We start from the raw sequence: 18,660 nt of genomic DNA on the forward strand, positions 1-18,660 counted from the left end.
ATGACCAAAAACATTTAAATTTGATATAATTAATAAATAATAAGTAAATCTCTAAGTATTGCACTCTAAGTATTGCACAGTATAATTAACTGTTACCATTTTGCACATGCTTAATATAAAACATTACTTCTTAAATTTGACACAGTTATTATTTATAATAAATTGTCTAAAAGATTTGGAAATAACATAACAGCAAATAGACAATTGCTTTTGTTTTTATTAGGCAACTGCATGGAAAGAACCTTGCTTCTTGTTTTCATTAAACCCTTCATTCATGGAGCATTTCAGCTTGTGCTTTGAGATCCAGTGACAGAATGAGGGCATGAGAGCTATTGGAAATGTTGGTATTTTTACCACAGTGTAGAGATTCATGCTAGATCAGAACAGGAAGAGAAAAAATACTTTAAGCACATTTGTGTACTTCTGTACTGTCTGTGTAAAAGATACTGGCCTGTAGGCGATCAATACTGGGATAAAATGAAATGTTTTATTTATTCATATACTAATATGTTTGTTTGTTTGTTTGTTTTTGTTGATTAATATATTGATTAATCGCAATTCTCCTCCATTTTTGTGCAGTTTTGTGATTCTTGTAAAGTGTAATGATTAACATTATCAGCGTTATCTGTCACCCAACCATTTCACCTGTTTGCTGCAATAAAATATGTAAACAACCCAGCAACCAGCAGACTTTTTCCACAGTTGCCGATATGCTACGTGCTACAAGCTAACACAGTAGAAATACCAGATGATACAAATGTATCCACTATAATGCTTCACTTACATGCTATTAAATTTAAACCAAACACAATTACAAGGATGCTATTGATCTGAGGTAAACATTCCCAAATTATTAGTAGTAAACATTTTCTGTAATGAAACACTTTACAAGTAAATTGGTGAAGGCTGCAATTGCTCTTCCTGATTCTGGCTTTCTAATGGACAGAATGAGCATGTGTGGAAGAATGTCACTGCTCCGATTCGGGAAATGATAAAACATGCCCCGGAGGTATCTGCTACACGTGCAACATACCTCCTAAATCATTTCAAGCTGCAGAGAATCTTCTCTGGGTTTCCACTATAGTTGTTGTGGATGGTGGTCCAACGCCTCCTGCAAGCATGGTAACTTAATTCAATTCAATTGACTTCAATTCTATTCAGATTAATTTGTATAGCACTTTTAACAATGGACATTGTTTAAAAGCAGAATTACACAAATAAAGAGATCATAAAATTGTAATTTATAAATTCAGTTCCTATAAGTTTGTCCCTTATACGTTTATAAGCCAGTCAGTGGTAACAGTGGCAAGAAAACAACTCCCTGAAATGGTATGAGGAAGAAACCTTGAGAGGAACCAGATTCAAAAGGGAAGCCATCCTCACCTGGGTGGCAGAAAATGTCCATTCAATGTGCAGTTGTGCTGATCATGTTGATGGGTCTTTAAATGCAGAAGTGTTAATGCAAATTCCAGTCCTATGCCATTGTTTCAGACTGTTTATATTAAAATACATTTCAAAGTAGTATCAGGATAAATCAGGCAGAAAGAGAAGAAAGGAGGAGGATCACTGGACACTGGCACCTCAGGAGCATGTGGTTTTGACTCTGGCTTCGATGCTCCAAATTCAGAAACACTTTGTCTTGTTATTCAAATGATGCATTAATATTACATATCACTGACAGTAAGACAAGAGTTAAACATATGTAAATATAAGAATTTCTTCATTTACACATCATCAGTTAATCTTTTTACTGCAACATATAAATAAAGACATGAAAGGGCATGCCTATTCATCATCTATAAACGTAAAAGTTACAGAGCGTTAGCGTTGGACTTTGTCATGCTACTGAGAAACAGTAAAATCTATTCCTGTGAGGACTTCAGAATGTCAGAAAACGTAGTTATTGCTTTTAAATCGTCAAATATACAATGCTGAGACTGCTGAGTGCTGAGCCTGGAGACTCCTTCAAGAAATAAACCTTACAGAACACTTATACAGTCACTTTTCTGTGTCACATCCTCCTACTTATTCTAAGCACTCGTACAATTTTTCAAAGAAAAATGTAATATATTTAAGTGTGTAGCAAAAGACAATGCAAATACTGGGACACATCATGTAACAGAAGAACAAGCTGTTTCACAGATAATTAGAATGTGACGGTAAATATACTCCTCGTCACATTTCAACTTTTCTTCATTCATTATTTCTTATTTTCTTTATTATATAATATTATATAATAATTGAATATTCCTTTAATTTATTCGTTCACCAAATTGACAAAATGCTTCCTGTAAAAAAAAACTACTTCTCCCTTTTGCAATGACTTGGAAAAGATTTCCATAGAGTCACACTCTAAAAATCTACCAGGAATAGTAGCGGGACCAATGGGATCATTTTAACTAAAATTTTTGACACTAATTCTAATCTTGAATTATATCTGGAACAGATAGCAGGTGAATGTGAATGCAAACTTATTTATAAAAAGATTTATACTGCATTCACATTCACCTGCTATTATCTCTGTTTAATTGCGGATTGATAGATGGCTATATAGACAGCATTTTGATATTACTGAAGACAATACTGTACACTGCAATAATTAATCTAAATATAGAATATACTACACAGTTTAAGGCATAAATGATGCACACTAAAATTGCATTGGTTCTTATTGGAATTTTGTCAAACAAGAACAATACAATATTGTATTTTTTGGGTATCATCCGCAAAAAAACAGTTTTTCGAACCCTGAGGTCTCTTAGTGTCGCCCCCTGCTGTAAGAATTAAGATCAAACGGGAAAGTTATTGAACAGCTGCTGGACATATGGCGTAGAGGTTCTTTGTTACTGTTTAGATTTTTGAGCTCGGTCAGGTTACAGTGTCTATTAAATGCTATGGTTTTTATAATTTTAACTTAAGAGCTTTTGTCCAAGTAACCATAAAACACAATAATAAAAATGGTAATGATCAAATTAAGAATATATAGTTGGGGGTTAAAAGTATTTGGTAAATATGTGGTAGAGTAATATATTTGCTTTTAAACAGCAAGCATGGTTTTATGTATTACTTTAATAGACACTGTTCCATCCTGGACATGGTAGATACTGTTCAGTGGATCAAACTTGGAGCAGAACTTACATTTCTTTTAGGGCCTTTTACTTGTATGCAAATATGTAAAATGATTTACCCAATACTAATTGTTGGTTTTTGTAAATGATACCAACATTCTGTCATTTTAGTAAAATCTGCCATTAAAAAAAGTCAAGGAAAATCTTTGTAGACGAATTCAACATTCAAATCTTTTTCTTAATGGTTTAGAAATCAGCTGGCAATGAATAAACTTTATTACCTTATTAGTGAGACGAATATCTCACTTCAGACTGAAAAACTGCAAATGAGTAAGAAAAGGATCTATAAACCTTTCAATGGAAAGTAAACGGTATCCATCCAAACTTTGTTTAACTATGTAAAAAAAACTAAAGGTTTTTAACTGCAAACTAAAGGATTCAGATTACTCACATTTGTTTAATTATGAATCAGCAGCACTTTTTGCTTTATTTGTACATGTAGAAAATCCATAGTAAAAATGTCAGATGACACTTTCTGTGTTTTAATGGACAGAGAATTACATTTATTCTGTAAAAAAAAAAAAAACACGCTTTGATTTCTTTGTTGCTCATATAATTCTTTTCTAAAATAAATCCTCCCAAATCTTGTTTACAGAACCATGTATAGTAGATAGATTATAACTATCATTAGGTATAGTACTTGGTTTCTGTATTTAAATCAGTGCAAATAAAATAATATGCAAAAAAAAAAATTCATTAGATGAATTCATTAGAAATTCATTAAATCCTCAAGCCCTCCCTCAATCAATTTGGTGTGCCAAATGTACTACACTTTTATTCTGTTTCAACTGATTCCCATCACACCATGACTCATCATGTCATCAATAAGAGGGGTTTTCAGTTCACTTCATCACCCACTTTACTCTTGGCTGCCTCTGATTTATGCTACTGACAGCCCACTTCTATTCTCATCCATCATAATGTGCCACCAGCACATTCTCGGGATAACAGATAAAATGGCTGCTTCTAACACGGTGTGGAATGTGACAGGTTCTTCTTTTCTCATTGGTGTGTATTTTTTTGCACTTGTCGTCCGGGTCACCGGTGCTCTGTCATGCTTCAGATATAAACCTCCATCTTTCATGCAGTGTGACATTTGTGTGGCTTTGAAGTGAGCAGAATGTCCAATGAGTGTGTGTGTGTGTGTGTGTGTGTGTGTGTGTGTGTGTGTGTGTGTGTGTGTGTGTGTGTGTGTGTGTGTCAGGCTCAGTTACCAGGCTCTACACACAATCCTAAAGTGAGTAAGACAGTCAGAAAACTAATGCCTGACAAATGAAAGAGCTCCTGCTTTTGAGCTGCCAGTTTACTTTGAGGACGTGTTGTGTGTAAACAGTCTGGCTGAATAACCCGGGCTGCTCCTCATGGGTTGACAGGACGATATAACAAATTAGATTTTTCTTTATTTAGAGGTGACAGACCCCATATGCATGAATTGCAATATATGCTGAGCTGTCATTTTCATGTCAATTGCTTTTGTGCTTGTATAAATGGAGTTCTCTATATACATTTTCCTGTTTTTCTTTTAAATTGAGAAATGTATCATCTTTTTTTATTCCACTCAAAAGATCATTAGAACAATAATAAAAAAAATAGTAATATAAAATTCATCCATTAATATTAGATATTAATTTAAAAAAGTAACAAAAAGCTCACATGCAAGTATAAAAATAAAGATAATATTCTTCTTCTTTTTTCTTCCTCTTCCTCTTCTTCTGCTTCTTCTTCTGCTTTTTATTATTATTATTATTATTATTATTATTATTATTATTATTATTATTATTATAAATATCAGCGATGTATATTTATTTCTCTTTTGTCCACAGCCAGGTTGTTGTTCACTGTTCATATTTCTGATATGGTTTAAAGGTCCAAAAATCTAACTTGATTAAGGGCTGTTGGCTAAAAATAAACGTTGCATAATACTAAACATTATCTTAAAATGTTTTCAAATGATATTAAGATTGGTTCCTCTTATTTATGATTTGATAATATTCAAAATTAAAAAAAATATATGTTAGAAACCGAATCTAAAAAGCTAAATATTGTTTTAAAAAAGGTTGTTGTTCAGTAAATCTTACATTACAATGAGAAACAATCCAGTAGGTTGTCAAATGGAGTTGGAATGAACCCTAATAAAGATATTCAGTGACCTTTTTTTCCCAAATAGTATGGTGGGCCAAATAAAAGGTAACCAGGTATACCAACATCTGGTATATAATGTCAGAGCATAACAATATTTGTAGCCACAATCGAGAGGGTTATATGTGTAGATAAACCTGCAAACGTGTTTAAGTAGTAAGTTGAATTTTTGTCTGTATTCTTACTTTAAATACTGCTAGATGTCGTACTGGAAATAGTAGCTGCCCTGCAGAGGGTTAAAGATTGAGCAGGGCTATTTTTTAAATCTGTTAATCCTTACAGCAGCACTACAAAGTTATATATCATGTACTGTTAATAAACACTTAGCTGGTATTTTCTTTTTATTGAATCTAGAACACATCAGACTGTGCAAACTCTATTCTATTGATTTCATCACTCTTACAATAAAATATTGTTTAACATGATTTAACATTGAATGAAGGTAAATTTAGGTAATGTAGTTTATGAAATTTTAGTTAATAATTGTTGCACATCCAAATAAAGTGAATAAACAGCGTCAAGTTCTGAATATCAATTATACATATTTATTTAGTTCTTTCCACAAGAGTGAGAACAGACACAGGCACACAAACCATTTCACAGATCATTTCACACATCTATGACCTCCTGCTATTGAAAAATCACAGCCTTTGTTTGTTGCAAAGAAGTGCATTTACAAACTGTGAATAATGAACAACATAAACCCCCCATAGCATTGTTCCACAGTTTCACCTTCCTGCTTCAACATATCATGTCCTTCTAATGGCTCAAAATTCTTCCAGAGAGAGAGAGAGAGAGAGAGAGAGAGAGAGAGAGAGAGAGAGACATACATATAGATAGATAGATAGATAGATAGATAGATAGATAGATAGATAGATAGATAGATAGATGATAGATAGATAGATAGATAGATGATAGATAGATAGATAGATAGATAGATAGGTAGGTAGATAGATAGATAGATAGATAGATAGATAGATAGATAGATAGATAGATAGATAGATAGATAGATAGATAGATAGATAGATAGATAGATAGATAGATAGATGATAGATAGATTTGAGAGAGAGAGAGAAAAAAAAAGAAAGAAAGATCTATTAACTTAAGAATATAGATTTTTAACTTCTTAGACTCTAAAATGTGGATGAACCGAACTTTATCTAATCTTTTTTTGTTGTCTAAATAATGCTCAATATAATTTACACAACTATCTTACTTAAAATGTGTGTGACATGTGGCTCATGTTCTGAATTCCTTCGCTACATTGTAGTTAATATTATTTCCATATATATCTTTTAGATGTTTAATAGATGTTACATAGCTAAGCATTAAGGAAAAGGAAAAGCTGAAGAATATGTGACTATTATTTAGCCCTTGAGCCGTGTTGACTTTTTAAGCAGTGTTTATGGCCTATTGTTTTCCTTGCACTTGTAACACATGCCACTGAGGCAGTGAGAGTCGTCAGTGTGTGTCAGTGTGTGTCTCCATCCCCTGCACATCCCTTCATAGCGTATCTCTCAGATGTCTCTGCCAAGTCAATACTCTTTTTATCTCTTTGCTGCAATTTTCTTTATCCTAAAATATACAGAGGGAAACTCACATGATGGTTTGTGACAATTCTACTTTAACTGTAATTATGTATGTGGTAATTCTGCTATCTATCTATCTATCTATCTATCTATCTATCTATCTATCTATCTATCTATCTATCTATCTATCTATCTATCTATCTATCTATCTATCTATCTATCTATGCGTGAATCTATCTATGAATGCGTTTATAGTTACCTCGATTTTTTTTACATTTTATAGCTCTACCATGTTTTCTGGGCTTCTGTATTCAGAGTTTATCTTCTTTTTTTCTCCATCTGTCATTGTTTCCTCCCATGGCTGATTCTTCCTTAGGCAAGGTTCATCTGCTGGAGAGGTGAGAGCTGTCTTTCTATTAGCTTTTGCCATCTTAATTTTTTTAAGTGCTAAACCAATACCACACAATATGGCATTATATATGTATATGTATGACTTTGTATCATGTTTTTGTGAATTTAATGAGTATTGGTGTTAGTGCTAGTATCAGTATTAGTATTAGCGATTGTATTATGTACAGATTATTGCATATTTTTGCAGGAAAATATTAAAATAGCTGCGAAAATATTAGACTATATATGGAATAAAACATAATGGCTTGTTATGTAAAGTCTTTAGATCATCACACAGGTCATAATGTGCTTTTATTAAAAAAACATCCATAAAAACAAAAATAACTGTTAACTTGTTTGAATCTTCTGACGGTTACAAGGTTTTGATTGACAACTTCTTGATTGGCAAGAATATCTAATAAACTAAAAGAATGCATTGAAAGTACAATTTTACATGAGTTCTTCATATAAAATTGTGTAATATAGTACCTTTATTATTAGAGTCCCTGTAAGTTCCAGTGATTAAACTGTTACTACAGAAACTGTAAGTAAATAGAATGAGTATATACACCTGTGATCTGAATTACACCAAACACTATTATCAAGTTTGCTGTTAAAGAGTACAAATCAACACCTTCTGGGCCATTATGATAAAGAATTCAGCTGTGTTGTCTCAGAAAAAGAGGTTTACAATTTTTTATTTTTGTGAGCTTAGTTTTATCACTGATTGATAGGACAGTCCAATAAAAGAAAATAATTGTATTTTAAGTAATTGTAAAAAACAAAAAAAAACAAAAAAAAACAGATTGAACATTCTTAGGAATTAAAACCAACCACACAAAAGCAGGCAGTGACAGATCAGGTTACGTAGTTATCCTCAACAACATGAAAATAACCTGTTCTGGTTTGCACACATTAATTTACTACACAGTGCAAATAAACTGAACTGAATGGAATTGATTTCTTTTACAGAGCATGTCCATCCTGTGTTGAAGCAGGAGAATTCCTACCTTCTGAAAGTGATCCAAAAGCACTTCGATATGATCATCAAACTGTTAAGAAAATCCACAGGAAAATGAACAACAGCATGTCTTGTATGTAACTTACTTGTATACAACAACATACATATTGTAACATTTTGCATTGTGCCAAATGCTACATCAATCTGTCAATTATAATGTATAGTTTTATTAATATCATTATGGTATATACAAAGAGAAATGCTATTCCATAGTAAGGTACTTTATCCTTGATTGGTTTATTCCTGTAAATCTGCATAGTGACATTGGCCATTGTTAAAATTCTTGCTTATAAACATAAACACCCGCAGTGTGTACATTACCACGTAAATTTATCATTTTTCTCCAGCTATTTGGATCTACACTGAGAAGCAAGCCTATGCCACAGGAGAGGATATTACGTTCCTAGCGATGTCTGAAGAGCCAGACCCACATGAGTTTTATTGGCATTTTGGGGACCAAACAGCAGTTAGTACTCCATCTGGGACATTCATTAAGAAATACCTTCATCCAGATAGGTACAATGGCACATTTGTTTATATGAGATATGATCGACTTCATATATTGGTCTTCAAAAACATGCAAATGTGAAACCTGTTAGCAGTATTAAGATGTACATTCCAGTACTAACAATAGAATTAAACAAAAGACACTAGATTTTAAGACATAAGGTGGAATTTGAATAACATTATTGTTGCTCTGTGTTGAACTGTTCCGTAATTAAATTGTACATTTTGTACATTTTCATCTTTTTCACAAGGTTTTGCTTATGAAGATTTCTTGGACCTGATCACCATTGTTATTAAGGTTCTGTGTTGTGGTGTGTTTTATAGGTACAACATCACTGTGTCCAGCAGCCTTGGCTCTGTTGAATCTGACATTTATAATGTAGTCATTCAAAGAGCAGTGCATCTCAACAGATTGCTGTATACTCGCTCCGTGTTGCTGAATACATCAGTGCCTTTTAGCTGTAGGATCAATGCTGGAACAGACGTCACTTATCTCTGGGATTTTGGAGATGGAACACGAAGAGTTGGACAGGACACAGAGCATCACGTGTTTAACAGGTAACAAGTACAGTCTGATATAGAAAAAATTGTTTGCTTTTAGTTAGAAGTTAAATGTTTCATCAGACTGCAACATACTGCATTGAACAGGGAGATTACCGAATATATGAAGTACAAATGCAACTCTTTCAGTTATTTTACATTAATATTATTTGCATTTATTTACCTACTACTGTGGTAAAAAAAAGAAATTCAATGATGTTTTCTTTTTTTCTTTTTTTAAATGTATTTCCATTTATTCTGTCTTTTTTAATTTCTTAATTTTTTTTAAATATCATTGTTATTCTGAGACAGTAACTGAAATGATAGGAAATCTAAAATCTAAACAATCAGTAATTCTCTGTGACTTTTTATATACTTAAAATATGGCAGCTAAACCTAACTATTGTGCATACTAATATACTTATGGGAATACAGAGAATCAGCAACAATCGTGCGTCCTATTTTTTTAACCCAGGAATTCCTAGTCTGTAATCATGCAATGTCTCTTAATAAAGGAAGGAAATAGAAAAGCTGTGTTTACTATTAGCCAGATGTTCATTTTGAACCACATAAAACTTATGGTTTTGTCTTTTGTACTTGAAGTATTATTTAATTTATTAGACATATTCAATGTATATACTTTTAGTTTCTAGAGGTTATTTGATATTGTATACACTACATTCTGGCTAGAAAGTACTTTAGAACATTCTGCAAAATTTGATCACATTATCACATTATTTTCACATTATTAATGTTATTACGTTAGTGGTGCTGTTATTTCTATATAAAAAAAGAAGCATTTGTTAAGATGTGGTTAAAATGTGTTTTCCAAAAAATTTAATCTTATTCTAATGCATTTTTCATAATTTGTATCACCACATTATCTGTGTAAAGCTGCTTTGATACAATGCTAACTGTTAAAAGAGCTATACAAATAAAAATGTATTGAATTGTATTGAATTTTTTAAAGTCAAAAATGGATAACTTGCTATACCTCATTTGACACAGCCAAACATTTAGGATTATTTATAATTAACAATATTAAACCTGTCATCATGTAGTACAGGAGAGTTCATAGTAGAAGTGACCGTCTCCAATCTAGTGAGCTCGGCCTCGCTAAGAGGATATGTGTTTGTTGTAACTGAGCCATGCCAACCTCCACCTGTGAAGAACATGGGACCCAGCAAAATCCAGGTCAGAGCAACCAAAACATGGTACAAAAACTCAATAAGTAAATGTAGCTTTTTGTTGCTAGATATTTTTTTGCTTAAGCAATATTTCTGTACATATGCCAACATAGTAACAATAATAATCTATTGAAATAGATCTATTGAAATAACAGATAGAGGATTTTGAATGCGCTTTAGGTGTGGCGATACCAGCCTGTGTGCCTTGGTGTGACATTTGAAGAGCAGATCCAATGCAACATTTCCAAAGGTCTCCACTACAGCTGGAGTCTCTATGGACCAACTGGATTGCAACTCTTAACCACAGGCATAAAAACAAACCAACAACATCTGGAGCTTCCAGAATACCTCCTTTATTATGGCACATATAGAGCAGTAGCTAAGGTATCATTAATGTTATTGTCTATAAAATTCTTTTATGGATGTGAGGTACAGCGAAATATAAGTTTAAGGTTAATTTTTAAGGTTTTCTGGTAACAATTGTTTTACTTTGAATATTCTGATAAATTTTTAGAGGTCAAAATGACAGTATTTTTTGACTAGTTAGTTAGTAAGCTTTGTTTTTTTTAAAGCTCTGCCTAGTTCTATAATATTTAATATAAATGACTAAAATATGATTGTACACAAATCTCACATGGGTCAGCTATTGATAAATTCAAGTTGTTTACTACCAGTTAACTAGCTGGCTAATTAACATTACCTACATTACAGTACAGTGCAGCTTTGAGGTAGAAGTGAGGAATGTCAGTGAACAATTTCCTGATGTTGCTGGACAGATGTTTGCCCTGTGGGCTTTAAGACCGTTTGAGGATCTAACATAGAGTCACATTTTCCAAAACTGGCCTTTGGCTGTTCTGTAATAATTCAGTATTTTGTAGTTGATTGTATAGTCTAACAAGCTAGTGGGAGAAGTGTTTTTTTATTTGATTTTAATTTGATAGCACAATATTCTAAAAACAGTTCTAAGATGTAAACTATTGTGAATTAAATGGTTTTAAATCCAATTTTAACCAGTACTTTTGTCCACCTAAAGGTTCAGATTGTAGGCACCATAGTATACAGCACGTACTCAGTTCTGATTGAGGTGATGCCTAGCAGACTTGTGAGCATCATCAATGGAGGCACAAATGTATTTATCAACCGTCACAACAGCAACACAAACATCACTCTGGATGGTCGTAGGTCATATGACCCAGATTTTCCCGATAACATTATGAGGTAACCACCAAACAGTGTGAATTAGAATGCCTTTCATGTGTGTGTTTTATGTTTCATGCTATCCCACAGCTATCAATATTCAGTATTGAATACATAATAATTGATCAATTCATTAATCTGAATTCATTAAAATGTGAATTGTTCAACAAAACTTCACTAAATGGAAGATGATGTTTTGTTTTCAATAAAACAAACATATTTAACTAAATATGTACATATATACAGTACAGACCAAAAGTTTGGACACACCTTCTCATTCAAAGAGTTTTCTTTATTTTCATGACTATGAAAATTGTAGATTCACACTGAAGGCATCAAAACTATGAATTAACACGTGGAATTATATATGGAATTATATACATAACAAAAAAGTGTGAAACAACTGAAAAATGTTCTTCATAGTAGCCACCTTTTGCTTTGATTACTGCTTTGCACACTCTTGGCATTCTCTTGATGAGCTTCAAGAGGTAGTCACCTGAAATGGTTTTCCAACAGTCTTGAAGGAGTTCCCAGAGATGCTTGGCACTTGTTGGCCCTTTTGCCTTCACTCTGCGGTCCAGCTCACCCCAAACCATCTCGATTGGGTTCAGGTCCGGTGACTGTGGAGGCTAGGTCATCTGGCGCAGCACCCCATCACTCTCCTTCTTGGTCAAATAGCCCTTGATGCCTTCAGTGTGAATCTACAATTTTCATAGTCATGAAAATAAAGAAAACTCTTTGAATGAGAAGGTGTGTCCAAACTTTTGGTCTGTACTGTATATGTAAATCCTAAAAATCATAGTGAACGATGCATGTTTTTAGACATTCTTAGTGCTAGCAAACTATATATTGTTTCTTTTTGTTTTTATATTCAGCTTTTTAGAGCCCATTCACACTATTAAAATTAGAGATGCAACAGAAGATTTTTCTGAAATATACCACAGAGGATCCTTGAAGATTTTGCTGTTATATCGAAATACTCAAACATTTTCTACCACATCAATCCTTGCTTTAAATAGAGCAATGTTTTCACAACTAAACATAGTTACAGATCCACTGGTCAAAAAAATAATTTTAGAAAATAAATGGCATCACTATTAAATTCTTTTGCCAATATATAAATTTATTTTATATAAATTTTTTTTTTCCATATTATGAATTATTATTTATTTTCTCTTTAAAGTTACAGGTGGAAATGTAGGCCAGTAAACACAGCCAAGACCTCCTGTTTCTCCAAGGAAATTTCCACCTCCTCTGCACTGCTCACATTTCCTTCAAGCACACTGAATCCTAACTGTGATCTGTTCAAGTTTACACTTAATGTACAAAGTGGAGATCGGTCCTCTTCATCGGAGATGTTCATCACCATGAAATCTAAACCAACCAGGTGCACGTGCATTACATTAATTACATATTTGATTTTTGATATTTGGATCTTCCACATATGAGAGTTTAAGTGGTTAATGTTACCTAGTAAACATATTTAGATGATTGCCCAGATTCTATACAGAAACTCACGAAAAGCAATACAAAAACGTACATTTCCATTACATTCACATTAAATTACATTTTCATTTACACAAATAACTCATTTGTTTTTGCAGCATTGTTCATGTTTCTTGCATAGAGTGCAGAGAAAATGCAATCAACTGGAACGAGGGGTTTTCCATCAAAGCTACATGTGAAAGCTGTCCTATAAATGTCACCTACTTTTGGAAGCTGTATTTAGTAAACGCATCTAGCAAAAGCACACAAGATGGTAAGAATAATAGAACATTTCTGTGTCATTTTTTAGTGCAACTGCACTTTCGTTTTTAATTGGTCCTCTCTTTCAGTGCCTTTCTGTGGCAGTTTGGATATAAGCTCACCTTCTAAACTGGAAGCAGACACACTTTCCATTCAGCAGCTTGCCACTTCTGTTTCTCCATCCATCCTAAATCCTAAAAGTTTCAGTGGGAATGAATTTAAGATCACACAAGGCAGTGTTGTCAGTTTGCACAAATGGGGACGTTCAGTGGAGCACCAGAATCCATCCCTTATGGACCTGCTGTCTGAGACAGACAGTGCATCAGGTATGAGGTTGTACACATAAAATGTGAACTGAGATCTTATAAAAATAAGTCTGCATGTTTATTTCCCCTGTAGCCATCTTCAGTCAGGGGTCCATGTCAAAGAAATATATTGTAAATGCATCGAAATGTCATTCCATAAAAAAAACTATATAATGTTTTATGATGTACCCAGCTTAAGTAAATGTGTAACTGAGGGCTCTCAGAAATGCTGTGAGAATCCATTTTGTAACATGAAAGTCCACAATCCAAAACGAAATGCAAATTAAAAAGAAAACCAAAAACCACAGTATTTCTAAAATCAGAATGCAAATCTAAAAGGTAGTCCGGGAAACCAGGCATTGAGAAAGCATGTACAGAAAAACAACTCAGACCTTACTGAAATGCAAACAGACAGCAAGGCTTCGCAATAACAATGCTATCCTACAGAATTTGGAAAAGTATGCCCTCTGGAGGCGTGACAGTGAACTGTCCTGGAAGGATTTTTCAAAAGGTTAAAGTATTGTGCTTTAAAGGCACTTAATGGGAAACACCACAGCAATATAAGGATTATGATTTATGGTGAAAATGCCTCGATTTATTTTTGCCTTTAAAAGTGGTGAACCAATCATTTCTAGATGAAGATGTTCTGCCTGGTAAACTCATTTAAATAAGTGAAAAAGATCCATGCTAAATATTGAAAATTAAGAACATTTGAACTGTATATATTTGCCAGCTGTTTTTTTTAGCAAATGCAATAATAAACAACATTATTATAAAATAAGGCCACTGCTTGGAAGCAATGCTTATTTCTTAATTTTTTAATTTAACAAATCCTGCTTTGTCCTCCAGTATGAATGGTTAATGCCTGCAGGGACAATGGACAACGACACCCTTAAGAATAGGAAGATTTTGAATAATGCTTGTATGTGATGTAATTGTAGTGCAGACAGGAATTTTATATTCAAAATGATGGATTCATCAATATTACAAATATTACAATATTAAAGGACATAAAAATCAGAAAAGAGCAGGTTTATATTGAAATCACACAGTAATTATATGTGGTGATTTTTCACTGCAAAACACCAGAATCATTTTATTTTATAAAACATGCACATTTACTTGGTACAATATGTGTGCAACATCTAAATCATATTCCATGTCAATCCTACATAAAGATTTATTAAAACTGAGTAAAATCTGATATGTATTCATTCTTTCCTAAATCACTGAATCATATTTCTATTCTTGCAGTTGAAATGGGCTCAGGTGTTGTGAATGAGATGGATTTTGCTCTGTTCCATCTTCCTGTTACAACCAAAGATAAAAACCCTAGCAAGAAGGAGTCTGGAGCTGAATATCCTGATGAGCATGGATATCTAGGTGAGAAAAGAGCCGAAGGTTTTACATACGCTTTAATTTAGAAAAACATATAAAATCCTATTGCTGCTTATTAGACCAGTTTAGTCTACACATTTCTCAGTGTTTTATCTAAACATATTATTATTATTATTATTATTATTATTATTATTATTATTATTATGTGTGAGTGTGTGTGTACAAGAATCAGTCAAACATTGTTTAAAATATGAGCTTTTCCATCATAATACTCTGTGTGTGTGTGTGTGTGTGTGTGTGTGTGTGTGTGTGTGTGTGTGTGTGTGTGTGTGAGTGTGTGTGTACAAGAATCAATCAAACATTGTTTAAAATATGAGCTTTTCCATCATTATACTCTGTGTGTGTGTGTGTGTGTGTGTGTGTGTGTGTGTGTGTGTGTGTGTGTGTACAAGAATCAATCAAACATTGTTTAAAATATGAGCTTTTCCATCATTATACTGTGTGTGTGTGTGTGTGTGTGTGTGTGTGTGTGTGTGTGTGTGTGTGTGTACAAGAATTAGTCAAACATTGTTTAAAATATGAGCTTTTTCTAGGCAGTATCAGAATTATGACATTTATATTAATTAATTATAAAAAATATTACCACAATCTTGTGTTTATTGCAGATTATGAGGACTTTTACTCTGGAGTAGAAGAAGCAGACTCAGGGGTTTCTGTAGGCCGACCAACTGGTAGACATGCCCTGCTTTTTGACATTCACAAGCAGTGATATAATAGGAACAACAAAAAAAAGACTATCCATAAAACCTTTTTTGTTTGTTTTGTATGCAGGGCCCCACAATTCAGACAATGTGATTTCTCATTCAAGTGAATATGAGGGTGACAACCTGGTAGGTCCTGGTAATGTTGGTCATGTGGTGTCTGAGAAAACCCTGCTGGATCTTTACAAAGAGCTCATCCAGCCTGCATTTTTTGAATCTTTCACCTCCACAGGTGATTTTTTTTCAATACTTTTAATTACTTTTATCAAATTAGTATATACAGTTATCTGGGCATAATCAAATTCACAAATTGTGTAGTTCAAGGTATTTTTCAAGGGACTAACAGTTGCCCTATTAACCATCCAATTGTTTATTTGTTGTGGAGACCTATGACATTTAAGGAGACTTTGTTTTACTATATAATAAGCAGGAATACTTAATATTCAGTAGGTCGGGTTGGGAAAGTTAATTTTACTAAAGAAAAGATTCTGGAATCGACTGAAGACTTCAGTTCATTTTTAAACGGTTTGAATGTTTCAGGGATCTCCTCGTCTCTTGTTACTTTTAAACCCATGATGCTAAAGCCGAAAAGTCTTTACATGCTGGAGGTCTCTGCAAGTAAGCTCATCTCTACTAGGTTTGCTCGAATACATAGTATAACAAATTGCAAATATAACAAATGGCAATAGTTTTAATCCCGGCTCTCTTGACTGTTAGAAGATGAGAAGAGTTTTAAGAGATGGCTTTTCATTTATGATGATAGATTCTAAGCAGGTTCTGCAGGGAAAGACCCAGCTGTTCTTCTCCACACACCCTGCTCCTGAGGGAATGGTGTGCCATGTGCAGCCCAGCTCAGGTTATGAGGTCCATACATACTTTGGCATCTTCTGCACTTCTGGAAAAGAGGTCTGTATTTGTCTTGGGTATCATCATTTTTTACCACTTAAAATGTGACATAGAGGGGATATTTCTAATTACTCTAAAGCATTTGTTGCAAACACACCAATTTGGCCTCCTGGCTTTGTTCATGAGCTAGTGTGGTGTTTGACATATCTTCCTGTGATCATGTGGGTTACTACTCAAGAACACATGAATTAGTTATGCTAAATTGCCTGTCAGGGTTTATGAGTGTTTCCTCATGTATGCACACTGGCAAGTGATGGACTGGCATCCCATCAAGGGTGATTTTTTGCACCTGGTTCCCAAGATAGGCTTCACAATCACTGTATGGTGTTTACAAATTACAAATTAAAACAAATCCAGACTTTTTAAAATGGAGGCTCCCACATAATTGTATCTAGAGTAGGTTTGGCCTGTAGTATATTATCCTGGGTGTCAAGGCTGTGCATCAAGAATCTATGTTTCCTGCATATTTCCAGCATATCTGGCTCTTTCCTGAGCTTGAGTTTTTGTTTGGACTCAAATACTCTCCTCCATAAATACATGGTGTTTTCCCAGGTACTCTGATTTTCTTCCATCTCCCAAAACATACCAGAATGTGGAAAATTGCACCTATATAGTGAATGTGTTTCCATGGTGCATGTAATAGAGGGCATCTCATCTGGGGTCCCCAGGATACACTCTTAAAATACATATATTTTATGTGGTATCAAAGTGTCACTCACATCATATATATTTGTATTTTTTTCTTAAAAACTTTGTACACAGTGAGTTTCCCTCTTCTATTACATGTTTTATACATCAAGCTTAAAGCTGCAATGCACCAAAAAAGTATGAAATATTGTGCATTTTAAGGTATAAAATTCATTCTAAACATTCATTCATATTGTTACTTTGTAGCCTTGTATATTAGGATGTCTTATTATAGAAAAATGTTACAACATCATACATAAGTATGATCTAATATCAAGAAACTGTATTGAAATAAAAGGTATGTTGGCACATGTTCTTGTTCTATTCTTTACAGGATCTTTTGTATGAATATAGCTTTAGAGTCGGAAACTCAAGAAAAAAGCTTCTCTATAAAGGCAGAGATTACCAGCACTATTTTTATCTTCCATCTGGAGATCCATATGATGATTTCAAAGGTTACAGAGTTTTCATGCAAACTGCTGCTCTTTCTTACATATTTGCACCACTACTTTGACATTACTTTTGTATTTATTGATAGATGTATCATTTGTGGATCTTAAATTAAATGTTGATAATGTTAATAATGTTAACTGATACACTTACGTTGAAGGTTAAATGCTGATCCACAACCACTGTCTCAGACAGCAAGTTTTTATATGCAACACATTATGCTATATGAATAATAACAAAAAACTGTGATTACGATTTTCCATTTCTTTTTAACATTAAGATTTTGTCTTCCCCAGTCGCCATCTACATTACAGTTGGGAACAGATTTGGAGCATCTACCAAGCCATGTCTTGTGAATGTCAAAGTGTGGCCGAGCTTCAACACTAATTTAATGTCTCTGTCCAATCCAGATCAGGAATTGTAAGCTCATTCAGTCCATTCACATTTTACTGCAAGAACAGACTCCTAAACATACTATTATTATGCATCAAAATGATAAATTATTCAGAAAAATCATTAAATAGTCTTTGTATTTATTATGTCTGTCCAGGTATGTGTATGGGCTGAGTAATCTAACCAACCTAATAATGATGAAGAACACTCAAGACATTATTAATTACATCTTTCTTCTGACTTCCACATTTAAACGCTTGAGTTTGGACACAGAAGCTCATGTGAAACAACAGACACAGATACGAGCTGCTCTTATTTCAGCAGTTTGTCAACTGGATCCAACAAACCAGGTTTATGTAATAAAAAAAGAAATGAATAGTAAATAATCTGCATTGTAGCGGCAATAATAAATTACAGTTAAAAATACAGTGTTATA

At 33.5% G+C, this 18,660-nt stretch overlaps 1 protein-coding gene across 1 annotated transcript in view; it reads left to right on the forward strand.

The window, feature by feature from the left end:
• Positions 1-8,547: 8,547 nt before the first annotated feature.
• The window catches only part of LOC124403652 (polycystic kidney disease 1 like 1), a gene marked incomplete at its 5' end in the record, with an annotated part of 34,593 nt that continues 24,480 nt past the window's right edge, over positions 8,548-18,660 (forward strand). Inside the window, 16 exons of the mRNA XM_046877351.1 lie at positions 8,548-8,723; positions 9,039-9,272; positions 10,316-10,448; positions 10,622-10,825; positions 11,475-11,659; positions 12,822-13,025; positions 13,243-13,397; positions 13,474-13,710; positions 14,944-15,072; positions 15,693-15,758; positions 15,859-16,020; positions 16,329-16,406; positions 16,552-16,694; positions 17,716-17,836; positions 18,128-18,251; positions 18,382-18,574. Coding sequence (XP_046733307.1) covers positions 8,548-8,723; positions 9,039-9,272; positions 10,316-10,448; positions 10,622-10,825; positions 11,475-11,659; positions 12,822-13,025; positions 13,243-13,397; positions 13,474-13,710; positions 14,944-15,072; positions 15,693-15,758; positions 15,859-16,020; positions 16,329-16,406; positions 16,552-16,694; positions 17,716-17,836; positions 18,128-18,251; positions 18,382-18,574 — 2,544 coding nt within the window. The remainder of the gene's footprint in view (positions 8,724-9,038; positions 9,273-10,315; positions 10,449-10,621; positions 10,826-11,474; positions 11,660-12,821; positions 13,026-13,242; positions 13,398-13,473; positions 13,711-14,943; positions 15,073-15,692; positions 15,759-15,858; positions 16,021-16,328; positions 16,407-16,551; positions 16,695-17,715; positions 17,837-18,127; positions 18,252-18,381; positions 18,575-18,660) is intronic.

The sequence above is a fragment of the Silurus meridionalis genome, chromosome 21 (genome assembly GCF_014805685.1).
Source record: "Silurus meridionalis isolate SWU-2019-XX chromosome 21, ASM1480568v1, whole genome shotgun sequence".
In the NCBI taxonomy this organism is placed as follows: domain Eukaryota; kingdom Metazoa; phylum Chordata; class Actinopteri; order Siluriformes; family Siluridae; genus Silurus; species Silurus meridionalis.